Source organism: Bufo gargarizans, chromosome 1 (genome assembly GCF_014858855.1).
Source record: "Bufo gargarizans isolate SCDJY-AF-19 chromosome 1, ASM1485885v1, whole genome shotgun sequence".
Classification (NCBI taxonomy): Eukaryota; Metazoa; Chordata; class Amphibia; order Anura; family Bufonidae; genus Bufo; species Bufo gargarizans.
This window is the reverse complement of record NC_058080.1, coordinates 637,404,331-637,427,698: the sequence shown is the minus strand read 5'-3', so window position 1 is coordinate 637,427,698 and position 23,368 is coordinate 637,404,331. Positions and strand designations below refer to the sequence as shown.

Here is a 23,368-nt window from a genome sequence, read left to right as displayed (position 1 = left end):
GATTTCCAAAGAGACGCATCAGGTGACTGGGATCCAGAGCAGCCGATCCACACCACTTGTAAGAATGTTGGAAACGTTGTTAAGATTAATTAAGGCTACTTTCACACTAGCGTTGTTTGAATCTGGCGTTCAATTTCGTCACCGGAACTGCCCGCCGGATCCAGAAAAGCGTGTGAAAACGGATTACATTTGAATCCTGATCAGGATTTTGATCACAATGAAAAAATGCATTGGAAAAAACGGATCCGCCATTTATGGACTTTTTTTTACATTTTTTCGGGTTTAACATGCAAAAGCCGGATCTGGTTTGACGAAACACATGGCGCCGGATCCGGCGTTAATGCAAGTCAATTGGAAAAAGGCCGGATCCGGTGTTCAGTCAAAGTTTTCCGGATTTTTGGCCAGAGGTAAAAATACAACATTCTACGGTTTTCTGAAAAGCCTGAACTGAAGACATCCTGCTGCATCCTGAACGGATTACTCTCCATTCAGAATGCATGGGGATAAAACTGATCAGTTATTTTCCGGATTTGAGTTCTAGGACGGAACTCAGCGCCGAAAAAGAAAAACGCTAGTGTGAAAGTACCCTTAAGAGGACCTTTCACCGTTTTTTTTGTTAAACTAAGGGTACTTTCACACTTGCGTTTTTCTTTTCCAGCATAGAGTTTCGTCACAGGGGCTCTAAACCGGAAAAAAACTGATCAGTTTTATCCCCATGCATTCTGAATGGAGAGCAATCCGTTCAGGATGCAGCAGGATGTCTTCAGTTCAGTCGTTTTGACTGATCAGGCAAAAGAGAAAACCGCAGCATGCTACGGTTTTATCTCCGGCGAAAAAAACTGAAGACTTGCCTGAATGCCGGATCCGGCATTTTTTCCCATAGGAATGTATTAGTGCCGGATCCGGCATTCAGAATACCAGAATGCCGGAACCGTCCTTCCAGTCAGTGGACCTTTCTAACAAAAAGATTGTGCAACATGGACAACTCCTTTAAGAGTTCACATGCATAAATCTCCACAGCATCTTCTGAAGCTGACATCAGCTTGCGAACTGCGTCACAAGCTACTGGTTGGACAACATGGGTTGATAGAAATGACCGTGTACAACATGAGATTTTTTATTACTTATGACTGCTGAAAATACATTGGAAGAAAGGAAATATGCAGTTGTATGACAAGCTGGATGATGCATTGGGATCTAGGTTAGGGGTTTCTGAATGTTTAGAATAGAAACCTGTGTAATTTGGCAGCCAAACTGTGGATGCATAATCTGGCTGCGGGAACTTTTCTTTTTCTCTTGAGTGCTTTGAGTAAATGGTGCATATTTAATGCAGGAACTGACGGGCTGTTCTCTGTTAAATTTCTACTAGGTGATGCAGCTAATAGGAAAAATGGAAACGTTTATTTCTGAACAGAATAACAAAGTGAAGAGTGCCCAGGGGGAACAACGCCATGAGATCCAGCTTCTAGATTTCAAGTATGTATTTTAATTACATTAATGCAGCCCGATGCAGGGATGCGTCTATGTAATGACTAGCCTGGCATAAAACTAGACACTCAATCCATACAGAATACAAAAGCAGAACTTTCCAATTTTACAGTATCCTGGTCCCTTCCCTGCTTGTTAGAAATGTCTTTCAATTAGGCTACATGCACACGACCGTATGTGTTTTGGCGGATCCGTTTTTTTGGCGGATCCATTGTAATAATGCCTATCCCTGTCCGCAAACTAGAAAAAAATAGGACATGCACTATTTTTTTTGCGGAGCAACGGAACGGACATACTGATGCGGACAGCACACGGTGTGGTGTCCGCGTTTTTGCGGACCCATTGAAATGAATGGGTCCGCATCCTATCCGCAAAGAAAACAGATCGGACACGGAAACAAAATACGGTCGTGTGCATGAGGCCTTATACGCAGATTACAAGATGTCCCCCTGTGGAAAATTCCAGCAATCTTTTGCGACTTTTTAAACGCCATTGTGACAAAATATAGTGGCATGCATAGGCCTCCCCTTGACACTTTCTGAAAACTAGGTGTGGAGAGGGTAGGGCCAGTCTTCATTTATGCCAGTTTTCTGGCGTAAATGAAGATAGAAATCTACGGATGTGCCTAATTTGTAATGAGGCTAGCGATAAGCCATAAATTAGATGCATCCTCCGGCAGCACAATGGATAATAACCCTTTAAAGACCTGGCCTATTTTCACTTTTACATTTTAGATTTTTCCTCCATATGTTCCAAAAGCCATAATCTTTTTTTGTTTTTCTGTTCACATAGCTATATGAGGGCTTATTTTTGGTGGGACAAGATGCATTTTTTAATGCCACCATTTAATTTACCCTGTCTTGTATTAGAAAACTGGAAAAAAAATTCTTGTGGCAAAAAAATTAAAAAATAAAACTGAATTCCACCAAGGTTTTGGGGGTTTTGACATTACAGCGTTAACTATGCACCAAAAAATGACCTGATGTTCTTGTTCTGCGGCTCAATATGAATGCGGCGATACCAAACTTGAACAGTTTTTTGTTTGTTTTACTACTTAAAAAAAAATTAAAACCTTTAGAAAAATCTACATTTTCTTTGCATCGCTATATTCTGATAGCCATAATTTGTTATATATTTCAGTCTACAGAGCTGTATGAGGGATTTTTTGCATAACAAACTGTAGTTTTTATTGATACCATTTTTGGTGTCATGGCACACAGCGTGCATGGAGCAGGGTCACTGCAGAGGCCCGCTCCATACACACGTGGGCCCATAATGCCGGTTAAGGCCTCCTGCACTTGAACGTAGGTGTCCCATTGCCGAATATGCGGATCCGCAATAGACGGGCACCGTTCCGTGTGCATTCCGCATCAAGGATGCAGACGCATTGACTTGAATGGGTCTGCAAATCCGGAGATGTGGAACGTAAGCTCGGAATGGAACACTGCAGAGTGCTTCTGTGGGGTTCCCTTCCATCCCACAAAAAGATAGAACTTGCTCTATCTTTTTGCGGAACGGACGGATGCCAACCCATTCAAGTTGAATGGGTCTGGATCTGTCCCGGCGGCTGCACGGAACGGAACGAATACGTTTGTGTGCAGGAGGCCTAACACTGGTCTTGATAAATCTCCCTTCGTATGTTTCACTTCCCTACAACACCCCCACAGAAAAAATTAAGCATTACACAGGGCCAATTTGAAGGGATTTTCTGTGTACAGCAGGACAGGACATCCTAGCACACATTTCATTATTACTCTCTGGCCACAGTTTTGTGATGACTCTCGGTCTATTGGTTTTAATATTTGGATTTTAGATGTATTAATGTTAGTTGTAACTTGTGAGAATTTGTCTCATTCTGTAATAATTGTATGATGTCATATGTATGTCTTATTTAAACTATGGCTTTATTTCATCGGTATGCATGAGTAAGGGGGCTTAGTCCCCTGAAACGTCACATGGGATAAGGAGGCAGAGGAAACTTGGAGTTCCCCATGTTTCCTAGTTCCTACAAAATAATTTTGCTAAGATGGAATTGATACAATGATGTAAAAAAAATAAAAACCTAGATGTGTTGTTTATACCCAAGAGATCATGAATAATGATCAGTTGTCTCATTACATTATGGTATTGTGGCTCTTTTGACCTACATTGCATCTAATAGACTCTTGCCAGGAAACAGAAGCCCCCACACAGAACTGTAGTTATGCTCCCTTAGTGCTCCCTCACAGAAAGCATGCCCACTTAGTGCCCCCACAGTTATGCCATTTAGTGACCCCACACAGTAGGTATGTCCCCTTAGGGCCCCCTTTACAGTAGTGAAGCCACTGTAGTATTAAAAAAAAAAAAAAAAAGTGATACTCATCTAGCCCCTAATGAATGGAGCACATCATGCTTTCCTCAGCAGCAGACACAATGTAGTGAAGTCATCATGGCTGTTGAGCTGAGCAGGAGAGTGCAAAGGCCAGAGGATGATCCCCAGCCTGTGCGCACTTCTGCTCAGGTCATCAGGCGCGATAACGTCACTGCATTGAGCCTGCTGCTAAAGACAGCACTGGCTGGGGAATGATGGAGGATGTAGCTGATGGTTCCCTTCTTCACCATAGCTTTCAGCTGTATCTGCCCCAGATATGCCCCAGCATATTAACTACCATTTACACCTGGAAGCAGGCATAAATGTTGACCAAAAACTACTCCAGCCATGGTATGGAGTAGGTCTTGTGTCAGGTGCACGGACTGTGGTAGATACTCCTAATTTATCTTATGGCAGCATAAGGGGGAATCTAAGCCTGGTTGTCTTAGTAAATGACTGCCACTGTGTCCTGAAGTCCAAAATAAGGCTACTTTCACACTAGCGTTCGTCGGTCCGCTCGTGAGCTCCGTTTGAAGGGGCTCACGAGCGGACCCGAACGCAGCCGTCCAGCCCTGATGCAGTCTGAATGGAGCGGATCCGCTCAGACTGCATCAGTCTGGCGGCGTTCAGCCTCCGCTCCGCTCGCCTCCGCACGGACAGGCGGACAGCTGAACGCTGCTTGCAGCGTTCGGGTGTCCGCCTGGCCGTGCGGAGGCGTGCGGATCCGTCCAGACTTACAATGTAAGTCAATGGGGACGGATCCGTTTGAAGATGCCACAATGTGGCTCAATCTTCAAGCGGATCCGTCCCCCATTGACTTTACATTGAAAGTCTGGACGGATCCGTCCGAGGCTATTTTCACACTTAGCTTTTTTTTTGCCATTTTAATGCAGACGGATCCGTTCTGAACGGAGCCTCCGTCTGCATTATTATGAGCGGATCCGTTCAGAACGGATCCGCCCGAACGCTAGTGTGAAAGTAGCCTAAGATGCATCCTTAAGGGGTTAATGAGAACTTTTTAACAAATCTCAACCCAAAACGCTTTGTACTGACTTGAGTTAATGCGTCCTCACCAGTGTCTTAAAAGAGTTGTCCAGTTTAGAAGTGCTATACCCTATTAGGAATTTTTTGTCCATAGAGTCTCCAGTTCACTATCCGTACCGCTTGGCCAGACCAGAGAACAGTTACAAAGAGAATCTCTAGCTCTAGAGCAGTGTTTCTCCACTCCAGTTCTCAGGGCCTACCTGCTGGTCATGTTTTCAGGATTTTTTGATCATTGAGCAGGTGATATAATTATTGCCAATGCATCAGGACATACCACAGGTATTCATTCTGTTGGATATTCTCAAATCATGACCAGCGGGTTGTTCCTAAGGACTGGAGTTGAGGAACATTGCTCTCGAGGACCTTCCCTGTCCTGCATTACACAGACTTTATATTCCTAGCCAGCTCTATGTATTTCTTTAGATCTTAGCTGCACCACCTCGAGCTCAAAGCTTTTTCTTAAAATAACTAAGTTTAACAATGTTTATTCTCAGACTTGGTGGCTTTCTAGAGGAGATTCAAGGACAAATCCAAAATCAACGAAAGTGGGCTGAATCCCAGCTAGGAAGAACAGCTGATGAGCAGACCCAGCACATACAACAACTCATTAATGCTCTGAGAGACAGGATGGTGAGTAGTATATCACATACCACTCACATTTTTTCTTTGAAGCAAATATTTGCACTTATTAAAATTCTGTATTCGGATCATTTGAAATTGTTTATTAGCACACAGGGCTCATGCCTGCAAATTGCGGTCTGCAATGCATGGGCACTGACTGTAGGGGTTCAAATGGGGTCCGCGATGCACATCCGACGGTCCGCACAGCAAAAAAGTAGTGCATTCTCTACTTTTTTGCGGTGCGGAGGCACAGACTGAAAACCCACGGAAGCACTCTGTAGTTCTCCTTTGGGCTTCCGATCCGTGCCTCTGTTCCGTACTGCACCGGATTTCCCGGATTTCGGGCCGCAATACCGGCACGTCCGGGGCAATGGAGGTGTGCATGAGCCCTAGACCTTATAGAATTATTATACTATCGACATGACTAACATATTTCACAGAGCTGTACAGGCCAGCTGGATATGTAGTATACAGGCTACTTTTGTAATGATTTGGGTGGTCTACCAACCATCAATGGATTGGGTCTATGGTATAGCATGGTAGTTGAACATTTATGGGTGGGGTTCACACATAGGGGAGGATTTATCAAGACTGGTCTAAAGTAAAACTGGCTTAGTTGTCCATAGCAACCAATCAGATTCCACCTTGCATTTTCCAAAGGAGCTTTGAAAAATTGAAAGCAGACTCTGATTGGTTGCTAGGGACAACTAAGCCAATTTTCCTTACAACAGTTTTAATAAATCTTCCCTATAGTTTTCGGCACTTTTACATTTTTTGATGCATTTTGCTGAGAAAACATCAGCTACATATCTTAGGTGACAGGACACACAGCATAAGCATTTTTTTGCTAGTGGCATTTGGAAACACTCCTATTTTACAAAGGACATGATAGCACATTAGGGGTGATCTATCAAAACTGGTGTAAAGGAAAACTGGCTTAGTTGCCTATAGCAGCCACCCAGATTCCACCTTTTATTTTTCAGAGCTCCTTTGGAAAATTAAAGGTGAAATCTGAGTGGTTGCTATGGGCAACTAAGCCAGTTTTCCTTTACACCACTTTTGACAAATCTCCATCAGAGTGCCCAGTTGTGGCTGGCAAATTCTGCATAGGGCTTGGTTTTAAAGGAGTTGTTCACGGCTGGGGACTTTTTCTGCATGCCCGCAAGCATGGTCGGACCTGTGTTAGGAATCATATCTGATCCCTGTTGCTGGGTTCCAGTTCCATCACTCCCCCTCAGGCACTACATGTCCTGGGTCTCCCCATGTCCATATCTGGTTTTGGGTTATGTGCTGCTGCAGCCAATGATGTGTCAAGCATGCATCACGTGACCTAGTGACATCACACATGGGTCACGTAATGTCTGGCTACAGTGGCCGTGTGACCAATGTCAAAGTAGATATGCAATGAGTGGATCCCCAGGAGAGTAGTCCCGATGTTTAGGAGTGCGAGTGGTAATGGCTGTAGTGTGGTGTCCCAGTATTTGTGTCACGGTGCTCCTACCTTCAGACCCTCGCTCCCGGGTTGAGCTCGGTTGCAAAGATTGAGTTAAAGCAGGGATGCCCAACCTGCAGCCCTCAAGCTGTTGCAAAACAACAACTCCCAGCATGCCTGGACAGACTACAGCTATTAGGGAATGCTGGGAGTTGTAGTTTTGCAACAGCTGGAGGGCCGCAGGTTGGGAATCCATGAGTAAGCGAATAAAAGGAAGTACATACTCAGGAAACGGTTAACTTGACTTGAATACACTTGATAATACAAGAATGTTGCTTTGCTTGACTGGAATTCACTCCAGTTCGTTTTAGCAGGGTTAAAGGTGGCGGCAGCTGGTCCAAATGCTTCTCTTGGTTCCTATCTAGCTTAAGTCTGTTATCTGTTCAGTGAGTAGGGTGTCTCTTGCCGTTTTCCCTCTCATGTAAATAAAAGTCTATAGTTCAGTCAAAAGCAAGTAGTGGGGTGCTCTAGGAGCTGCTTCCCAGGCTCCTGCAGCAGGAGAGGGGGAAACGCATCCCCTTGCTGCGCCATGTCCAACTTCAACTCCTACAGGGAAAAATAATGGAATGGATCGCCATGCCTATGTCACCTGCTGGAAACCAGGCACATAGCATTAAATGCAATGTACTGTAAGTTAACAGTTGCATAAATACAATCCTTAGTAAGGAGGATATTTATTAAATAGGAATATGGAAAGCCAGCCATAGGAAACAATGACATGGTGTTACTTTGTAGTGCCCCCTATCCAGGGTATTGTAGATGTTTATGCGGGGACACCTACAGCACTCATGCGGTACTAATGGATCAGGTAAGTATGATGCCCACCATGGGTCTGGCCACACTAGGGGTCTTCAGTAAAATTTTCCAGAGGTGAACAACTCCTTCAAGTCAGTCCTAGAGTAAATGGTAGCTGATGTCTGTCCCATTAAGAAGATTAGGAAACTGTGGGGGTCATTTATCAAAGATTTACGCCAGTCTTTGATCCCCTGTGTGCTGCTGGATGATGCACTTTTATTTATGCACATCCTCCGGCAGTCTGTGCACCCAGAGTGAAATCTACTCCAATCCCTGACTAGAGTAGATTTCCAACATCATTTATGATTGGAAACAGGTGTAAATGTTAGTGAATTTGCCGGGGCTGATAGCGCCATTCAGATTCGACCTTACATTTTTGGAATCTGGTTGCTATGGGCTAATAAGGCAGTTTTCCTTTACACCAGTTTTAATGTATCTCCCCCAATATCCCTTAGTAGCAGCGAATACCACATACCTCCCCAGCAGCTCCAAATGGCCATGATCTCATTACCGGTTGTTGAACGGTTTTCTGGCTCCTAACCTAGTCTCAGGATAGGTCATCAATATCATCAATATCAGTTTGGTGGGGTCTGATACCTTGGACCTCCACTGATTAGCTGTTCCCTTCAAACCCAGCGCCAGGACTACCATATTAAATAAAGCCAGAAACACATTCAAAGTGTAGTGGCCATATTGCGTTAGTGCAGTTCAGCTCACACTCATACTGCAGAGCTGCAAAAAATAAGGGCTAATGTAGAAAAAAATGGATGGTAACCTCATAAAATAGTCCCACCAACAGATCAACCTACCTAGAATCTGCTCACTAAGGGCTCATGCACACGACCATATGCCCTCCGAGACATACGGTCCGTGCACTGGCCATATGTCCCAGAGTGGCATACATCGTGTACATGGGAGCGCACAGCATCATAGCTTACTATAATGCTGTGTGCATCGGGCCACCCGCAGGACTATTGTACCGCACTCATATGATATTATGAGTGCGGGACAATAATCCCGCAGGTGCCCCGATGCGCACAGCATCATAGTAACCTATGATGCTGTGCGCTCCCATGTACACGATGTATGCCACACCGGGATATATGGCCAGTGCACGGACCGTATGTCTCAGAGGGCATACGGTCGTGTGCATGAGCCCTTAGTGAGCAGATTCCTGGTAGGTCGATATGTTGGCGGGTCTATTTTATGAGGTTAGCACCAATTTTTTTCTTGGAGGGCATACGGTCATGCGCATGAGCCCTAAGGATTCTGCCACACATTCAGGTTTTTTAATGCAATTTTTACAGTCGAAACCAAAAGTAGATTAGAAAATAATGGAGAAGTAGTGTCTATTTTTTAGAGTTTTTGTCCTTTTATGGTCCACACCTGATTTTTGCTTCAAAAACCACATTAAAAAAAAAAGTGAAGGTGTGGCAGCACTCTCATGCCTTATTCATACAGTCAGTGTTCGGTCAGTGATTTCCATCAGTGATTTTGAGCCAAAACCAGGTGCGGCTCTAAACACAAAACAGGAGCAGATCTTTCCCTTATACCTGATCTCTGTGGATACTTCACCCCCAATTCCCATGCCTTGACCTCTGTGGGGCAGGAAATAGACAGAGAGAGTTTAAATTGCCCCCCACCCCTTCTAACCCTCAGTGTTTTTCCTGTCCCTATGGGGTCAGCAGACAGAGAGAGGCCTCAATGTGGGAGGTGACGATTTTTACTTTTTTACCTTCATCTTCCCCGCTGCTCTCCCGCGGCAGGGGCTAAGGCTGGGTCCCCGGGGGCAACGCTCGCTCCGGCTCGTGCTGGGGCTTACGCTTCCATTTCAGTTTGGGTCTCCCTTACACTCCATGTAGAAAGCAGACCTCCAACTGTCGTGGTCTCATGGAGTGCTCGCTCTGGCTCATGCTGGGGCCTGCACTGCGTCCTTATCGCTACACGGCTTCCACATCATTCAGGAAGCAGACCGCCGTGGAACGCGCTGTGTGGCATGTGTGTCATTGACACCAGCAATTCTGAATGGGGGAGGCGGAGCTACGGCGCATAAGGATGACATCCGACGCCGGCAAAGTTAAAAGTGGTGCTCATGCAGCTCTGAAACAGCATCACCACCACTATGTCAACACTGGAAGCTCCAGCATCCCGTCAGGAGGGCACTGATCCCTCTCCGGCTGCACCTGCCGTGAGTTCCCCTATGGGGAGTATGGTCTTATTCATTTTATATTGTGTATCTATGATTCACTATATGATATTTGGTTGCTCTTCTCTGTTCCTTAGGGAGCTAGAGAAACAAAGTCTAAATCCAGACCTCTAAAGTGTGCTACTTGTGCCAAGAAACTTCCGGATAACTACAAAAATAAATTATGTAAAGTCTGCATATCGGACGTACAGAAGGAAGAACAACCATCTATCTTTTCTGAGATGAAAGCTTTTATCCAGGAGGAGATAAAATCTTCCATGGCCTCGCTCAGAGCCCCTAGTCCCATCCCGCCACCTAAGAGACCTAAATTATCCGTTCAATCCTCCTCTGAGCCAGAGGACATTGACGAGGATGCCTCTACCTCCAGATGAGGTTTTGAGGAAGATCTTATGTCTGAGGGCAAAATTGTTGGAGATGACAAGAAATACTTCTTCTCCTCTGATGCGATGGAAGAGTTACTTAAAGCCATAAGGTCCACTATGGGTATAAAGGATACTCCCAAACCAAGTACAGTACAGGACAAAATATTTGGGGGATTACAAGCTAAATAATCTAAAGTATTTCCCATCAATGAAAACATTAAGGATATGATCCTAGATGAGTGGATCGAACCTGAAAAGATACTAGGGATATCAAACGAATTCAGGAATAGATTAAGATTTGATCCAGCCAAATGTAAGACATTTGATGAGATCCCCAAAATCGACATTCAGGTAGCGAAGGTAGTTAAGAAGACTGCCTTACTGTTTCAAGATTCTTCACAGTTAAGTGATCCGATGGAACGCAAAGCAGACTCCCTCCCAAGGAAAGCTTGGGAAGCAGTGATGTTTGGCATCAAGACTAATATTGCAGCCACATCTATAGCCATCTGGTTATCAGAATTAGATGAACATTTAAAAAATAAAACTCCCAGGGAAGACATTATAAATTTTATCCCACTATTAAAATCCGCAACTGCTTTCCTGGCTGACGCATCGGCTGAGTCGGTTCGCTTTTCCGCCAAAGACGCAGCTTTGTCTAACGCAGCTAGAAGAGCCTTGTGGATGAAAGCATGGTCGGGGGGCCAAGACCTCTAAGGCTATATTATGTTTAATTGCCTTCTCAGGTAAATTTGTATTTAGGCCAGTGTTAGATAAAATACTGGAAAAAGCTGCGAATAAAAAGAAGGGGTTTCCGGAAGAAAAACAAACTAGAAAAAGACCCTTTCGTCCATTTTCTTCCCAGTCTAGACCCTATAAAGGGAAGGGTAAGACAGGTCATTGGAGCTACAGTAAGGGAGGCAAAGGTAGGGGGTACATCCTAAATCCCCAAAACAAGCAGGGAAACAAACAATGACGCCAGAGTGGGAGGAAGGTTGAAGAATTTTCTAGAAAGATGGGAACTAATCACATCAAATCCCTGGGCATAAAAAATCTTAGCACAGGGATACAAGATAGAATTTTCTTCAGCCCCTCCAGAAAAATTCACAATTACAACCCACAACAAGGGTATTCAAGAAAAGATCTGGCAGGGAGTTCAGGACCTAACCAGATCAGGAGTCATAATAAAAGTAACACATACCGAAGTAGGACAGGGGTTTTACTCAAGACTTTTCTTAGTCAAAAAAACTGACAATTCTTACCGCACAATTATAAGTCTAAAACCCTTAAAGGGATTCTGTCATGACATTTTAGGCCTATAACCTAAACATATGGCCAGGTACGTCCAAATAGCATGATTTCGAAACTGTACTTATTAAATGTGCCTGTGGCTCTATTAGGTTATAAAAATCTGTTTTATGTGCTGTCATTCACCTACCTAAGGTGCCCAAGTGCAATCGTCCGGTCCCTCAGGTTATGCCTAGTGCGCACGCGCAGGATCTGGCAGAGGGACCGGACGATTGCGGAGGCGGGCTGAGGTGAGGAAGGCAGCACTATAGACAGGGGAGGGCGGCGATTTCTAGTGGCAAGGCGGCGCTGGGCACCAGACGGAGATGGCTGTAGCCGGGCACTCTGTATGAAGGGACTCCCCTTGGGCACTTTAGGTAGGTGAATGACAGCACATAAAACAGGTTTTTATAACCTAATAGAGCCACAGGCACATTTAATAAGTACAGTTTCGGATTCATGCTATTTGGATGGACCTGGCCATATGTTTAGGTTATGGGCCTAAAATGTCATGCCAGAATCCCTTTAAACAGGTTAATCGTGTACAGAAAGTTCAAGATGGAGTCAGTTGCCTCTACCATTCCCCTGATTCCAGAGGGCACCTTTTTGGCGTCGATAGATTTAAAAGACACCTTCTGTCATATTCCAATCCATCAGGCCTCTGAAAAGTACTTAAGGTTTGGGGTAAGAGATCCCAGGGGTTTCCTCTACCATTTTCAGTATGTGGCACTCCCATTCGGCATTTCATCAGCCCCAAGAACCTTCACCAAGCTGGTGGTGGAAATGGTGCCATTTCTATGGGAAAAAGGATCAAATATCATCCCCTATCTGGACGACTTTCTAATAATTGGAGGCTCAAAAGAAGAAACCTCCAGGATAATAAGAGATTTCATGGACCCCCTTTCAGAGCTGGGTTGGTTGATAAACTTAAAGAAATCTACACTCACCCCATCCACAAGAATAAGGTTTCTGTGCGTAGAGTTAGATTCTGTATATCAGAAGACTTATCTACCACAAGACAAGATAAGATCCCTCAAACACAAAGTAACAAAGTTCCAAAACTCTCACAGATGCTCAATCAGGAAGGCGATGAGGCTACTGGGTACTCTAACATCTTGTATAGGTTCAGTTCCATGGAGTCAGGCCCACACCAGAACCTTGCAAAATTGGATACTGAAAAACTGGAACAAGAAACAATCATCCCTGGACAGGATAATCAGCATCCCACCGATAGTCAAAATAGACCTGAACTGGTGGAAAAACTAAGAAAAACTTCTTCAGGGCATAGACTGGCTCAGGATACCAGAAGTCCAAATAGTGACCGACACCAGCGCTTCGTGTTGGGGCGCAAAGATAGGAAGTTATTACATCCAGGGGGACTGGCCCGTTATCATAAGGAACAGGTCTTCAAATTACAGAGAACTGTACGCAGTCCTCATGGCTCTTACAACAGGCCTCTACCAAATAAAAAACAGACACCTGAAAATTGTTTCAGACAATATCACAGCAGTCACATACCTAAAACATCAGGGCGGCACAAGATCCAGTCCTCTGGCAGAGGTAGCAAGAAAAATATTCTCTTGGGCAGAGTCAAACGTTCTCTCCTTAATGTCGGTTCACCTAAAGGTATCAGAAAATCTAGAGTCGGACTTCCTAAGTCGACAAACCTTACATCCAGGAGAATGGACTTTAAGCAGAATTTTTTTTCAGGAAAAACTCTTCCAGATGGGGACTACCACAGATAGACCTGTTTGCGTCCAGAAAGAATGCCCAGAGGTGGGACCCGCACCTATCCTTGCGATATGCCCCCATTGTCTAAGATGGGATAACCTCTTTAAGTATGGTTTCCATTAATTTCCCTACTATTGATGTCCGGCTTACTGGCCGATAGTTGCCCGATTCCTCCCTACTACCTTTCTTGTGAATGGTGAATGGGCACAACATTTGCTAATTTCCAATCTTCTGGGACGACTCCTGTTACCAGTGATTGGATAAATAAATCTGTTAATAGTTTTTGCTAGTTCACCGCTGAGCTCTTTTAATAGCTTTGAATGTATCCCATCAGGCCCCTGTGACTTATTTGTATTAATTTTAGGCAGCTGAACCTCTTCCTCTGTAAAGACACATGCATCAAAAGATTAATTAGTCTTCCTTCCTAACTGAGGTCCTTTTTCTTTGTAAAAACTGAACAAAAGTATTCATTGAGGCAGTCAGCTAGTTCTTTATCTTCTTCCATATACCTTCCTTCTTTTGTTTTTAATTTAGTAATTCCTTGTTTTAATTTCCTTTTTTCATTTATGTATCTGAAGAATGTGTTATCACTAGTGTTGATCACGAATATTCGAATTGCGAATTTTAATCGTGAATATCGGCACTTCAAGAATTCACGAATATTTCGAATTTCGCTAAATATATTCGTAATTGCGAATATTCGATTTTTGTGAAAATACCAGTTCATGCGAATTTTATGCGAATTTTCGCAATCAAGAAAATAATGCCTGGAGATCATGAATTCACGAATTCTCGAATATATGGCAAATATTCGCCCAAATATTTGCGAAATATTGCGAATTCGAATATTGCCCCTGCCGCTCATCACTAGTTATCACCTTTTTCACTGACTGAGCTAATTTCTCTTCTACCTGTGCTTTTAAAGCTCTTATAACTTCCTTGGCCTCTCTCTGCCTAATCTTCTAAATTTCCCTGTCATCCTCGTTTTGCATTTTTTTATAATTACTAAATGCTATCTTTTAGTTTTTAATGATTTTGGCCACTTCTGCTGAGTACCACAGTGGTCTCGTTTTTTGCTTTTACTGACGAGCCTAATGCAATTTTCTGTTGCCTTAAATAGTGCCACTTTTAAGTACTCCCATATCTCCTGGACTCCATTGAAACTGAAACTGTTCCAGTCTGATAGGGACTCGTATACCACTGATCTAATTTTAGAAAAGTCCGTTTTTCTAAAATCTAAAACTTTTGTTTTTGTGTGGTGTGACTCAGTCACTGTACTTATAGTAAACCACACTGACTGGTGATCACTAGATCTCAAGCTTTCCCCTACAGTAATATCAGATACCAATTTCCCATTTGTGAATACTAAATCTAAAATGGCCTCCTTCCGGGTTGGTTCCTCAACTACTTCCTGAAGAGATAATCCCAGTAGGAAATTTAGAATATCTGTACTCCTGGCAGAACTAGATATTTTGGTTTTCCAGTTTACATCAGGAAGATTAAAATCTCCCATAATGATAACTTCCCCTTTCAATGTCATTTTAGCCATTTCCCCAACTAGTAGATCATCTAATTCTTTGACTTGGCCAGGTGGTCTATATATCACACCTACATGAATTACCTTATGATTATCAAGTTGCAACGTAACCCAAACTGACTCTAAATTGGTCTCACTAACTTGTATCAGATTAGATTGTATGCTATATTTTACATACAGGGCCACCCCTCCCCCTTTCTTGCCTTCTCTGTCTTTCCATATAGAGAGAACCCTGGTATTGTTACATCCCAGTCATTACTCTCATTGAACCATGTCTCAGTAATAGCCACTAAATATATATTCTCAGATGCCATTATAAACTCAAGTTCATTGATCTTATTCCCTAAACTGTGAGCATACCTTAGGTATAGGAGATGATTGTTCCTCACCCACTGTGCCTGAGCCATCCTCCATGTTGCTTTTGCTCTCTGAAAGCGCTACAAATGAATTATGGAGAGTCACAGACTGTGGGACATGTCTTCCATCAACAACTCTAAGTCTATCAGATCCTGCAGTAACCCATCTTCCATTTCTAGGGGGCCTCTGTGGCAGTGGCATTGCAACCTTCCCAGCCTGAGTTTTTTTAACAGTTAATTTACAAATCTCAGATTTGAAAAATGAAATTTCCTGCTGCATTACGGAAAGCTGTCTACAGATCAGACAGCATCCAAACCTTTCGAAGAGTGGAACATGAAATAAAAACACAACAATTCCTGCACAGAACCAGGTCTGCCATTTTAAAGAGGGGAAAGATTTTAAACAAACAAATCTTACTTTTTTAGATTGTATCCACCTCCCGAGTACCTCCTGAATATCTTTAGTGCACTTAGAAATGCTGCACTTTGAGAATTATGCAAGCTATAATTAGGCAAGCTAATACTATGTTGCTATATATACACACACTCCCACAAAAACTCCTCCCCCAACAACAAATGTAACACCTTAACGCCCCTATGCTCATTTGCAATCAGACAATAGCAAAAACCTGTCTAACAAATTCCTTACCTGTTTTGAAGCAGAGTGTCTGAGTAGCCACCAAAAACACAGCTGAAGTTCTGCTACTGTGGAAAGCTCTAAGTTAGTTTCCTGAATATCTCTAGTGCACTTAGAAATGCTGCAATTGAGAATGATGCAAGCTATAATTGCAGAAGGACCTGTACTGACGTCATTGTGCTCACTACACGGTGAGCGCGGTGATGTCAGCACAGGTCCTGCTGAATGAAGATAGAAGGTCCTTTTGCAGGTCCTGCAAGAAGAAGAAAGAAGACGATAACAGCTGCGCGATCAAGTGGATGAGGCGACAAATTTTTTTATAAATTTTTTAGCCCTCAATGGACATTTTACTTAGCATTCTGTATTAAAGAATGCAATTATTTTCCATTATAATCATGTAATAATGGAAAATAATAAAGTAAATGGACTTTAATGGGGTCCCGGGGCTCATCCCAATTTATTAACATCATCTTCATAGCAATCATCCGTGAAAATCGCATTGTATCCGCACTTGCTTGCGGATGCAATGCGATTTTCACACAGTCCCATTCACTTCTATGAGGTGTGCGTTGCGTGAAAAACGTAGAATATAGAACATGCTGAGATTTTCCCACAATGCACAAGTAATGCGTGTAAAACATTGCTTATGTACACAGCCCCATTGAAATGAATGGGTCGGGATTCAGTGCGGGTGCTATGCGTTCACGTCACACTTTGTACCCTCATGGAAAATTCGCCAGTGTGAAAGTGGCCTTAGGCTGTGTTCAGATGAACAATGTTAAACTCCATGTTCTGGCCAGTAAACACAGATGTATTTTTACATGGATCGTACATGTATGGCATCGGCTTGCTGTCCGTTTTTTGTTGTAGCCCTAGTCACTATAGTGAATTAGTCTTACAGAAAAATCTGAGCTGGAAGGTGCATAGTGTAATTTTATCTGCGATGGTCAGTGTGGAAAACCATTCCATGTGAAATGTCCCATTGACCTGGGTAAGTGTTCAGTCCAGATGCTGTCCATTCTACAGTTGGAAAGCACCCGGATGGAAATTTTTTTTGTCTGGCCTCCTAATGTAACAGGGCCCTGATGCAAGCGTTACCTTTGCACCCCATATAGCTATGCTGCTGTGGTTGTTTTTAGCAACAACATGCCAGGATCATATCAGAGTACAGGGGCGGACTGGGCACTTAAAGCGGTCCTAGAAACCTAAAAGTGGCCCCATGTTGTTGGCGAGTCCAAATTAACAGAAGGCGGCGCAACACAAGCAAGCAAGGAAAACAATACTGTAGTGCAGCACAACATACCTCCCCTGCAGAACCAAATACCACAGTGCATCACAAAATACCACCACTGTCACAGTGATACAGTTGAATTCAGAAGGGCACCTGCCCGGTGCCAGGTGCATAAGAACCTGATGCTTCTGCATTAATTAATGTTGAGAGCATCAGATCATAATGCACCTGACTGGCGGCCGTGAGGCAATAGCCCAACAGGAAATTTCCCTGCAGAGTCTATGGCCAGTCTGCCTCTGTCAGGGTATTATGTACAGTGGTCAGTGGCCTGAGGAAGACCGGTTCTGTGCGAAACGGCCGTCGCCGCCAACATGTGTGGGATTGACGCATACTGCCCCTGCTTGCCATTTTAGATGTTTTTGTAACACAATAAAGGACTGCCTATCTGAATACAACATTGGTGAGTGTCGCTCTTTGCATCTCTTTTTGTTATGAACTTGTGTAATTTACTTTGAGGGCTTGTGCACCGCTAGATTGTTGGTACTTTGAAGACGATGCGGTCAGTGATTATGGTGTTTGAATAAGACCGCCGTTACACCTTTTTTTTCTCTATATTGGGACATTATGTACAGATGTGTCCTTCCTTAGCTTTTCTCTTGCGCTAAGATATCCTGAGATGAGTCGCATAGGATGACCAGTAACAAATATATATATATTTTTTCAAATCTGGTCATCTTGTGCTAATCATTCCTGGATATCTTAGACCAAGAGAAAAGCTAATCTGTTTGAATATTTCTTTTTTTTCTGTATTCCATTTGAGAGAAGCAACTTGTCCTCAGTGGATAATGGGGTTATGTTTTCATAGGACACAACAGAAAAGAGACTACAGGAGAATGTACATCACCTGACTCTGAAAGTAGACAACACCAACCACACACAAAGACTGGAAGCCAAGTTCAGCAAGCTGAAGCACGCAGAGAACAAAATGGCTGCCAGAATCTCAAAATTTGAAAGCCAAATCTGGGATGAGATTGAGAATATGAAAAGTGAATATAGAGCAGGCAAGTCATTGTCATTTGTCTTGTATAACTGCTTCTAGCTCAGTCATGATCCACAACAACATTTTACAGACACGGTGCGGAAGAAATTTATTTAATAAATAAAAAAAATCCACCCAGGTGTATGGGAATAATTTAAAGGAGTGCGTGAAAAATGCATTCCATCTGCAAGCAAGTACATGGTGTGATGCGTTTTTCACTGATGGTTGCTAACAGATGTTGTTAGTAAACCTTCAGTTTTTTATCACGCGCGTGAAAAACGCATCACACCTGCGCAGAAAAAGTCCTCTTTCACATGAGGGTGACGGATTAGGTCCGGATGCGTTCAGGGTGAATTTAGTGAAACTCGCACCATTTTGCAAGCAAGTTCAGTCAGTTTTGTTTCAGTTGTTTTGTTTTTCCGCTTGGGTGCAATGTGTTTTGATGCGTTTTTCACGCGCGTGACAAAAAACTGAAAGTTTACATAAAACATCTCTTAGCAACCATCAGTGAAAAATCCACTGCATCCGGATGCAATGTGTTTTTCACTGAAGCCCCATTCACTTCTATGGGGCCAGGGCTGCATGAAAAATGCAGAATATAGAACATGCTGCATTTTTCACGCAATGCAGAACTGATGCGTGAAAAAAAAAAAACGCTCATGTACACAGACCCATTGAAATAAATAGGTCAGGATTCAGTGCGGGTGCTATGCATGGAAAACCCTCGTGTGAAAGGGGCCTAAGTGTTCCGAATATCTAATTATTATATAGATGACCTTTAGATTAACCTGCTATGCACTCTGTTAGCACCTAGTTAAATAGGTTATGTATTAATTCCCACAGGTCTTAATACACTTGTCATAAATATAAGCAAAAAAACTCCCATCCCACCTGCTGATCCCCAAAAAAGATAAAAGGAACCTCAATACTCTAGTTTTGTATTGAACCCAACCCCCTATGCGTTTTGCCATGTCCACTCCTTATTTTTTCTATTTCTAGTAAATTTTCTCAAAATCTACCACAATCTTATTTACTAGTTTTTTTTTGTGTATAATATTAAATTGCATAAGATGATTTGCAGGTATTTTAGTGATATAGATACAATGCAGCTGATAATGTATACATGAAACTTTATCCCCTTCTCAAGTGTCTACCATAGACCTCTTGGCATGTGGAGCTACCAAGGTACAGCTATATGGGTTTAGATTTTGTGGGTTTCAAGTTCAGGTTCTTAACTAGTATATAAAATAAATAAATCGATATTTATTCTGTCCCGACAACTCTAAGAGGTTTTTTAGCACAATCCAGATAACGTCAGGGATGTCAAATTTGTTATCAATGATCAGAATCTTTGACTCCCAATATTGATGATACAATGATAAATTACAGAATGGCGTAGTTGTTCTGAGGATTACGTACATTTTAGGGCTCATTCTGATGACCATATCTGTTTTGCGGTCCACAAATTGCGAATACGCAAAACACGGGTAACGGCTGTGTGCATTCTGCATTTTGCAGAACGGAAAGTTCAGCCCTATGATACAAATGCTTCTTTTTGTTAGCAATTGCGGACACGAATAGGACATGTTCTGTCTTTATGCGGTTCAACAGAACGGAAGTGGACAACATATCTTTTACGGCCCCATTGAAAGGAATAAATTGGATGGGGACACAAATATATGGTCATCTGAATGAGCACTTAACCTCATCCTAACAGCTTCACGGAAATATACGGCAGCTTGCAGAGCTAATTTGCATACCCGCAGTATATGGTCTCCCAGTGATCGCAGGGTTACTGCTTTAGGTGGGGCAGGTATGACTTTAACAGCCACTGGCCCAGGTGCCAACATTGGGACCTGATTGGGTCAGGTACTTTTAACTCCTTCCTGACCATACCTGTAAATTAACAAGCTAATGGCATGGTCGCTGTGCTTACAGCAGCCTAAATGACATGGCAATTTTGATGGCACTGTATTCGGCAGCATCGGCAAGATTGGGCTGTCATATTGACAGCCTGATGCTGTACCCTCCAACATGGAACTGAAATATTCAGTTCCCTGACTCACAAAACCCCTGAAAACAGAACTTGTATTGACCACTGTGGGGGAGATTTATCAACACCGCTGTTGATATCCCCATGCGCTACAGGAGGATGGGCTTAATTTATGCTCATCATCCGGCAGTGAAATCTATGCCCGTTTGTAGCTGGCATAATTTCAGTCATAATTTACACTAGAAAACTGGAAGAAATAATAATAATTAATGTGCGTGGCCATTGGCCCCTCACCCATTTTAGAAAGTGACGATGGTGGAGAAAAAACGCCAATTGTGACTAAATTAGCTTGCAATGGTGTTTACATAGTTTAAAGTGGTTTGTGATGTTTTTACGCTAGTTTGACAAAGGGGCATAGTAAATGACCCCTTATGATTCTGAATGTGGAAGCTCTGCTTGGGAAGCGGTGATATCTGTAATTAAGCTTGCAGAGTAGATGTGATCTGCACGTACCCAGCAGTGATCTATGGACTGTTGCCATTAGATCACTGTGATTAGTGATTTGTGTTTGGGGACAGCGGGGAACACATAGATAATGTGTGTCTTGCTAACCTGCACCCCCATAGTAAAAAATAATACATACAGTAAAATGCAGAAAAGTTCATATTAGAGAATAAAATAAATAAAACATGGAAAAAATAAAAAGTTAAAAAATAAAGCACCTTGCCCCAAAAAAGTGCACACCTCCCCTTTACTTAAAATATTCTGTAATTGGAACATTATCATCCTTGTACAGAGGTTGCGTCAAAAAGTAAGGGAGGGAGATCCATGTAAAGCTTAAAGGGGTTATCCGGGCAACAGATATTGATGACCCATCCTCAGAGTAGGCCATCAATACCAGATTGGTAGGGGTCTGACTTCGGGAATCCCCGCTGATCAGCTGTTTGAAGGTGCGGCGGTGCTTTAATGTTTACCTGCGCGCTGTGTCCATTGTAGCAGTGGTGCAGTGTAATTACATCTTCCTCTTCCATCATCAATATCTGTAGCTCAGGCAACCACTTTACACAGAGTTTTTGGCACTTTGACGTCATACGTTATCCACCATACACATATTTGATATCACAGGATTCATTTTTGGGGTAAATACTCTTTCTGAAGTGTTTAACAACAATATTTAAACATAATACTCAAATACATGTGTAAAATATTATTTTATCTGTTGCTGAACATTAGTCCCTAATCAAGACCTACAAAATTTATATCCACTCCAATTTTAAATAATAAGAAAGCTCCAAGTGTCCTGCAAAAAAAAAGAATTTGACCTTTAGAATGCAGCATTCCAAAGGGCTATGTTTTACTCATTTTTGTCATTTCTTTTTAATTGAACACCAAACCTGTAAGACATAGAAAATATTTTTTAATGGAGAGTAAGATATTAACTCTTTAACGCAAAATGTTGTACGTGTACATCATCAGTGAGGTATACTTGCCACAGAATGGCATATGTCATTTTGATTGTGTGGGTCCAGAATCCGCGCCCAAGCAATCATTTAGGGAATCCAGCTGTAACTGACAACGCTTCATGGTCCATAACCAGTCTCTGCTTCCTAGTTCCTCTTGGCATGCAAGAAATACCCACTCAGCCGATCACTAGTCGCAGCAGTGACCTGCCTTGGCCAGTCATTGACTCAGTAGGCATCTCCTGTGTGTGAGGGGTAACCGGAAGCAGGGACTGTCAAGCATTTGGAACAGGGTAACGGGATCAGTAAGATGAGTATTGGTTTATTATATACTATTGCCAAACAACTCCTTTAATGGTGGTATTGATGTTATTTGTATGTTTGGTTTCGGTAACAGGTTTCCAGGCTATACAGGAGTCTCTGAATTCTCTTCAACAAATCCAAGAGACAAAAGTGAAACTAGAAGGCAGAAAATTCCAGAAAGACATAAAGCAAATACGACGGAAAATTGTGGAACTGAAAGATATATAAGATGCTCTTGGCAATGGTCCTGATGCAGTTCCTACTTGATGTGCACTGTTCTTCTCAGCTTAGTATTTATCCCTTTAAAAAAATTACAGAAATTCCTGGCAGTGTTACGAGCTCATTATTGGAATGTAATGAATGCCTGCACCAGAATCTAGAAGATATAAGACGAGAAGAAATAACTGTAAGGATTGAATGACTTTGTTTTAGTTTATAGAAAGAAGCTCCAGTCACAGGTCCACCTTTACAGGCCCATAATTCAGAAGCCACATTAAAGGGAATGCGCCATCAGAATGACCAATTGTTTAAATCACGTTTTTATGTTAAACGCAGTTTAAAGAATATTTGAGGTTATTATTAATTTTCCAGGTCACTATATTAATAAGAAAAATCCAGCAATTTTTGCATTGGCCACTAACAGTGGATTTAGACGGCTAGGTAATCGGGCACGAAAGTTCTTGCGAATGCTAATTCCCGACAATCTGCCCATCTAAAGGTACAGCTGATGAAACACTTGCTTATCAAGTAATCCAGTCGTTCGTGCAGGCAAGTAAATTATAATTTCTGGGCAACCGATTGTACTGTCTCAATAGCAATCGGCTGCCCAGAAACAATGCAGCTGTATGAGAATGAGCGATCGCAATAGCGATCCCTCGTCCTCATACTGTGGAGGAGATCGCTGCATGTAAATGCAATGCTTCACCTCCACTAAATGAGCAGCCAACTGTTGGGAAGGAACGCTTCCTTCCCGGCAATCTGCTACTCATCGTTCCGTATAAAGGCTGTATTAAACAGCCCGATGTGGCAGATGATTGTGCAATTACATGCAGCGATCTCCACAGCATGGGGAGGAGCGATGCTATGCCATCGCTCGTCCCCATACTGTATAGTGGTTTGCCAGCAGCAGATCATGATTAGACACCAGGATCTGCCGCCTGCAAACGATAATTTGGATTGCCCGATGAACGAGTGTTTGCTCATTCATCGGACAATCGGTTGCAGCATTACACTGCAAGATGATCGCTAACATCATTAGCGATCATCTGCCGAAAAATCGGCAGGTGTAATACAGGCTTAAATCCACCTTAAGCCTAATGATACAGTAGGAGCCACTTCTTGGTGTATACAGATCTTTTTCCATCATGGGCAGGATTTCAATGACAGATAACACTTCTGTATAGATAACACCATTCACAGTTTATCTGTTCTACCTTGTG

The 23,368-nt window shown here is 42.7% G+C and overlaps 1 protein-coding gene across 1 annotated transcript in view; it reads left to right on the top strand.

Annotated features, from left to right (window-relative positions):
- FAM81B (family with sequence similarity 81 member B) overlaps positions 1-22,897 on the top strand; it is an 85,072-nt gene extending 62,175 nt beyond the window's left edge. Inside the window, exons 6-9 of the mRNA XM_044291341.1 lie at positions 1,370-1,476; positions 5,377-5,512; positions 18,000-18,195; positions 22,024-22,897. Coding sequence (XP_044147276.1) covers positions 1,370-1,476; positions 5,377-5,512; positions 18,000-18,195; positions 22,024-22,157 — 573 coding nt within the window. The 3' untranslated portion in view covers positions 22,158-22,897. The remainder of the gene's footprint in view (positions 1-1,369; positions 1,477-5,376; positions 5,513-17,999; positions 18,196-22,023) is intronic.
- Positions 22,898-23,368: the final 471 nt, after the last annotated feature.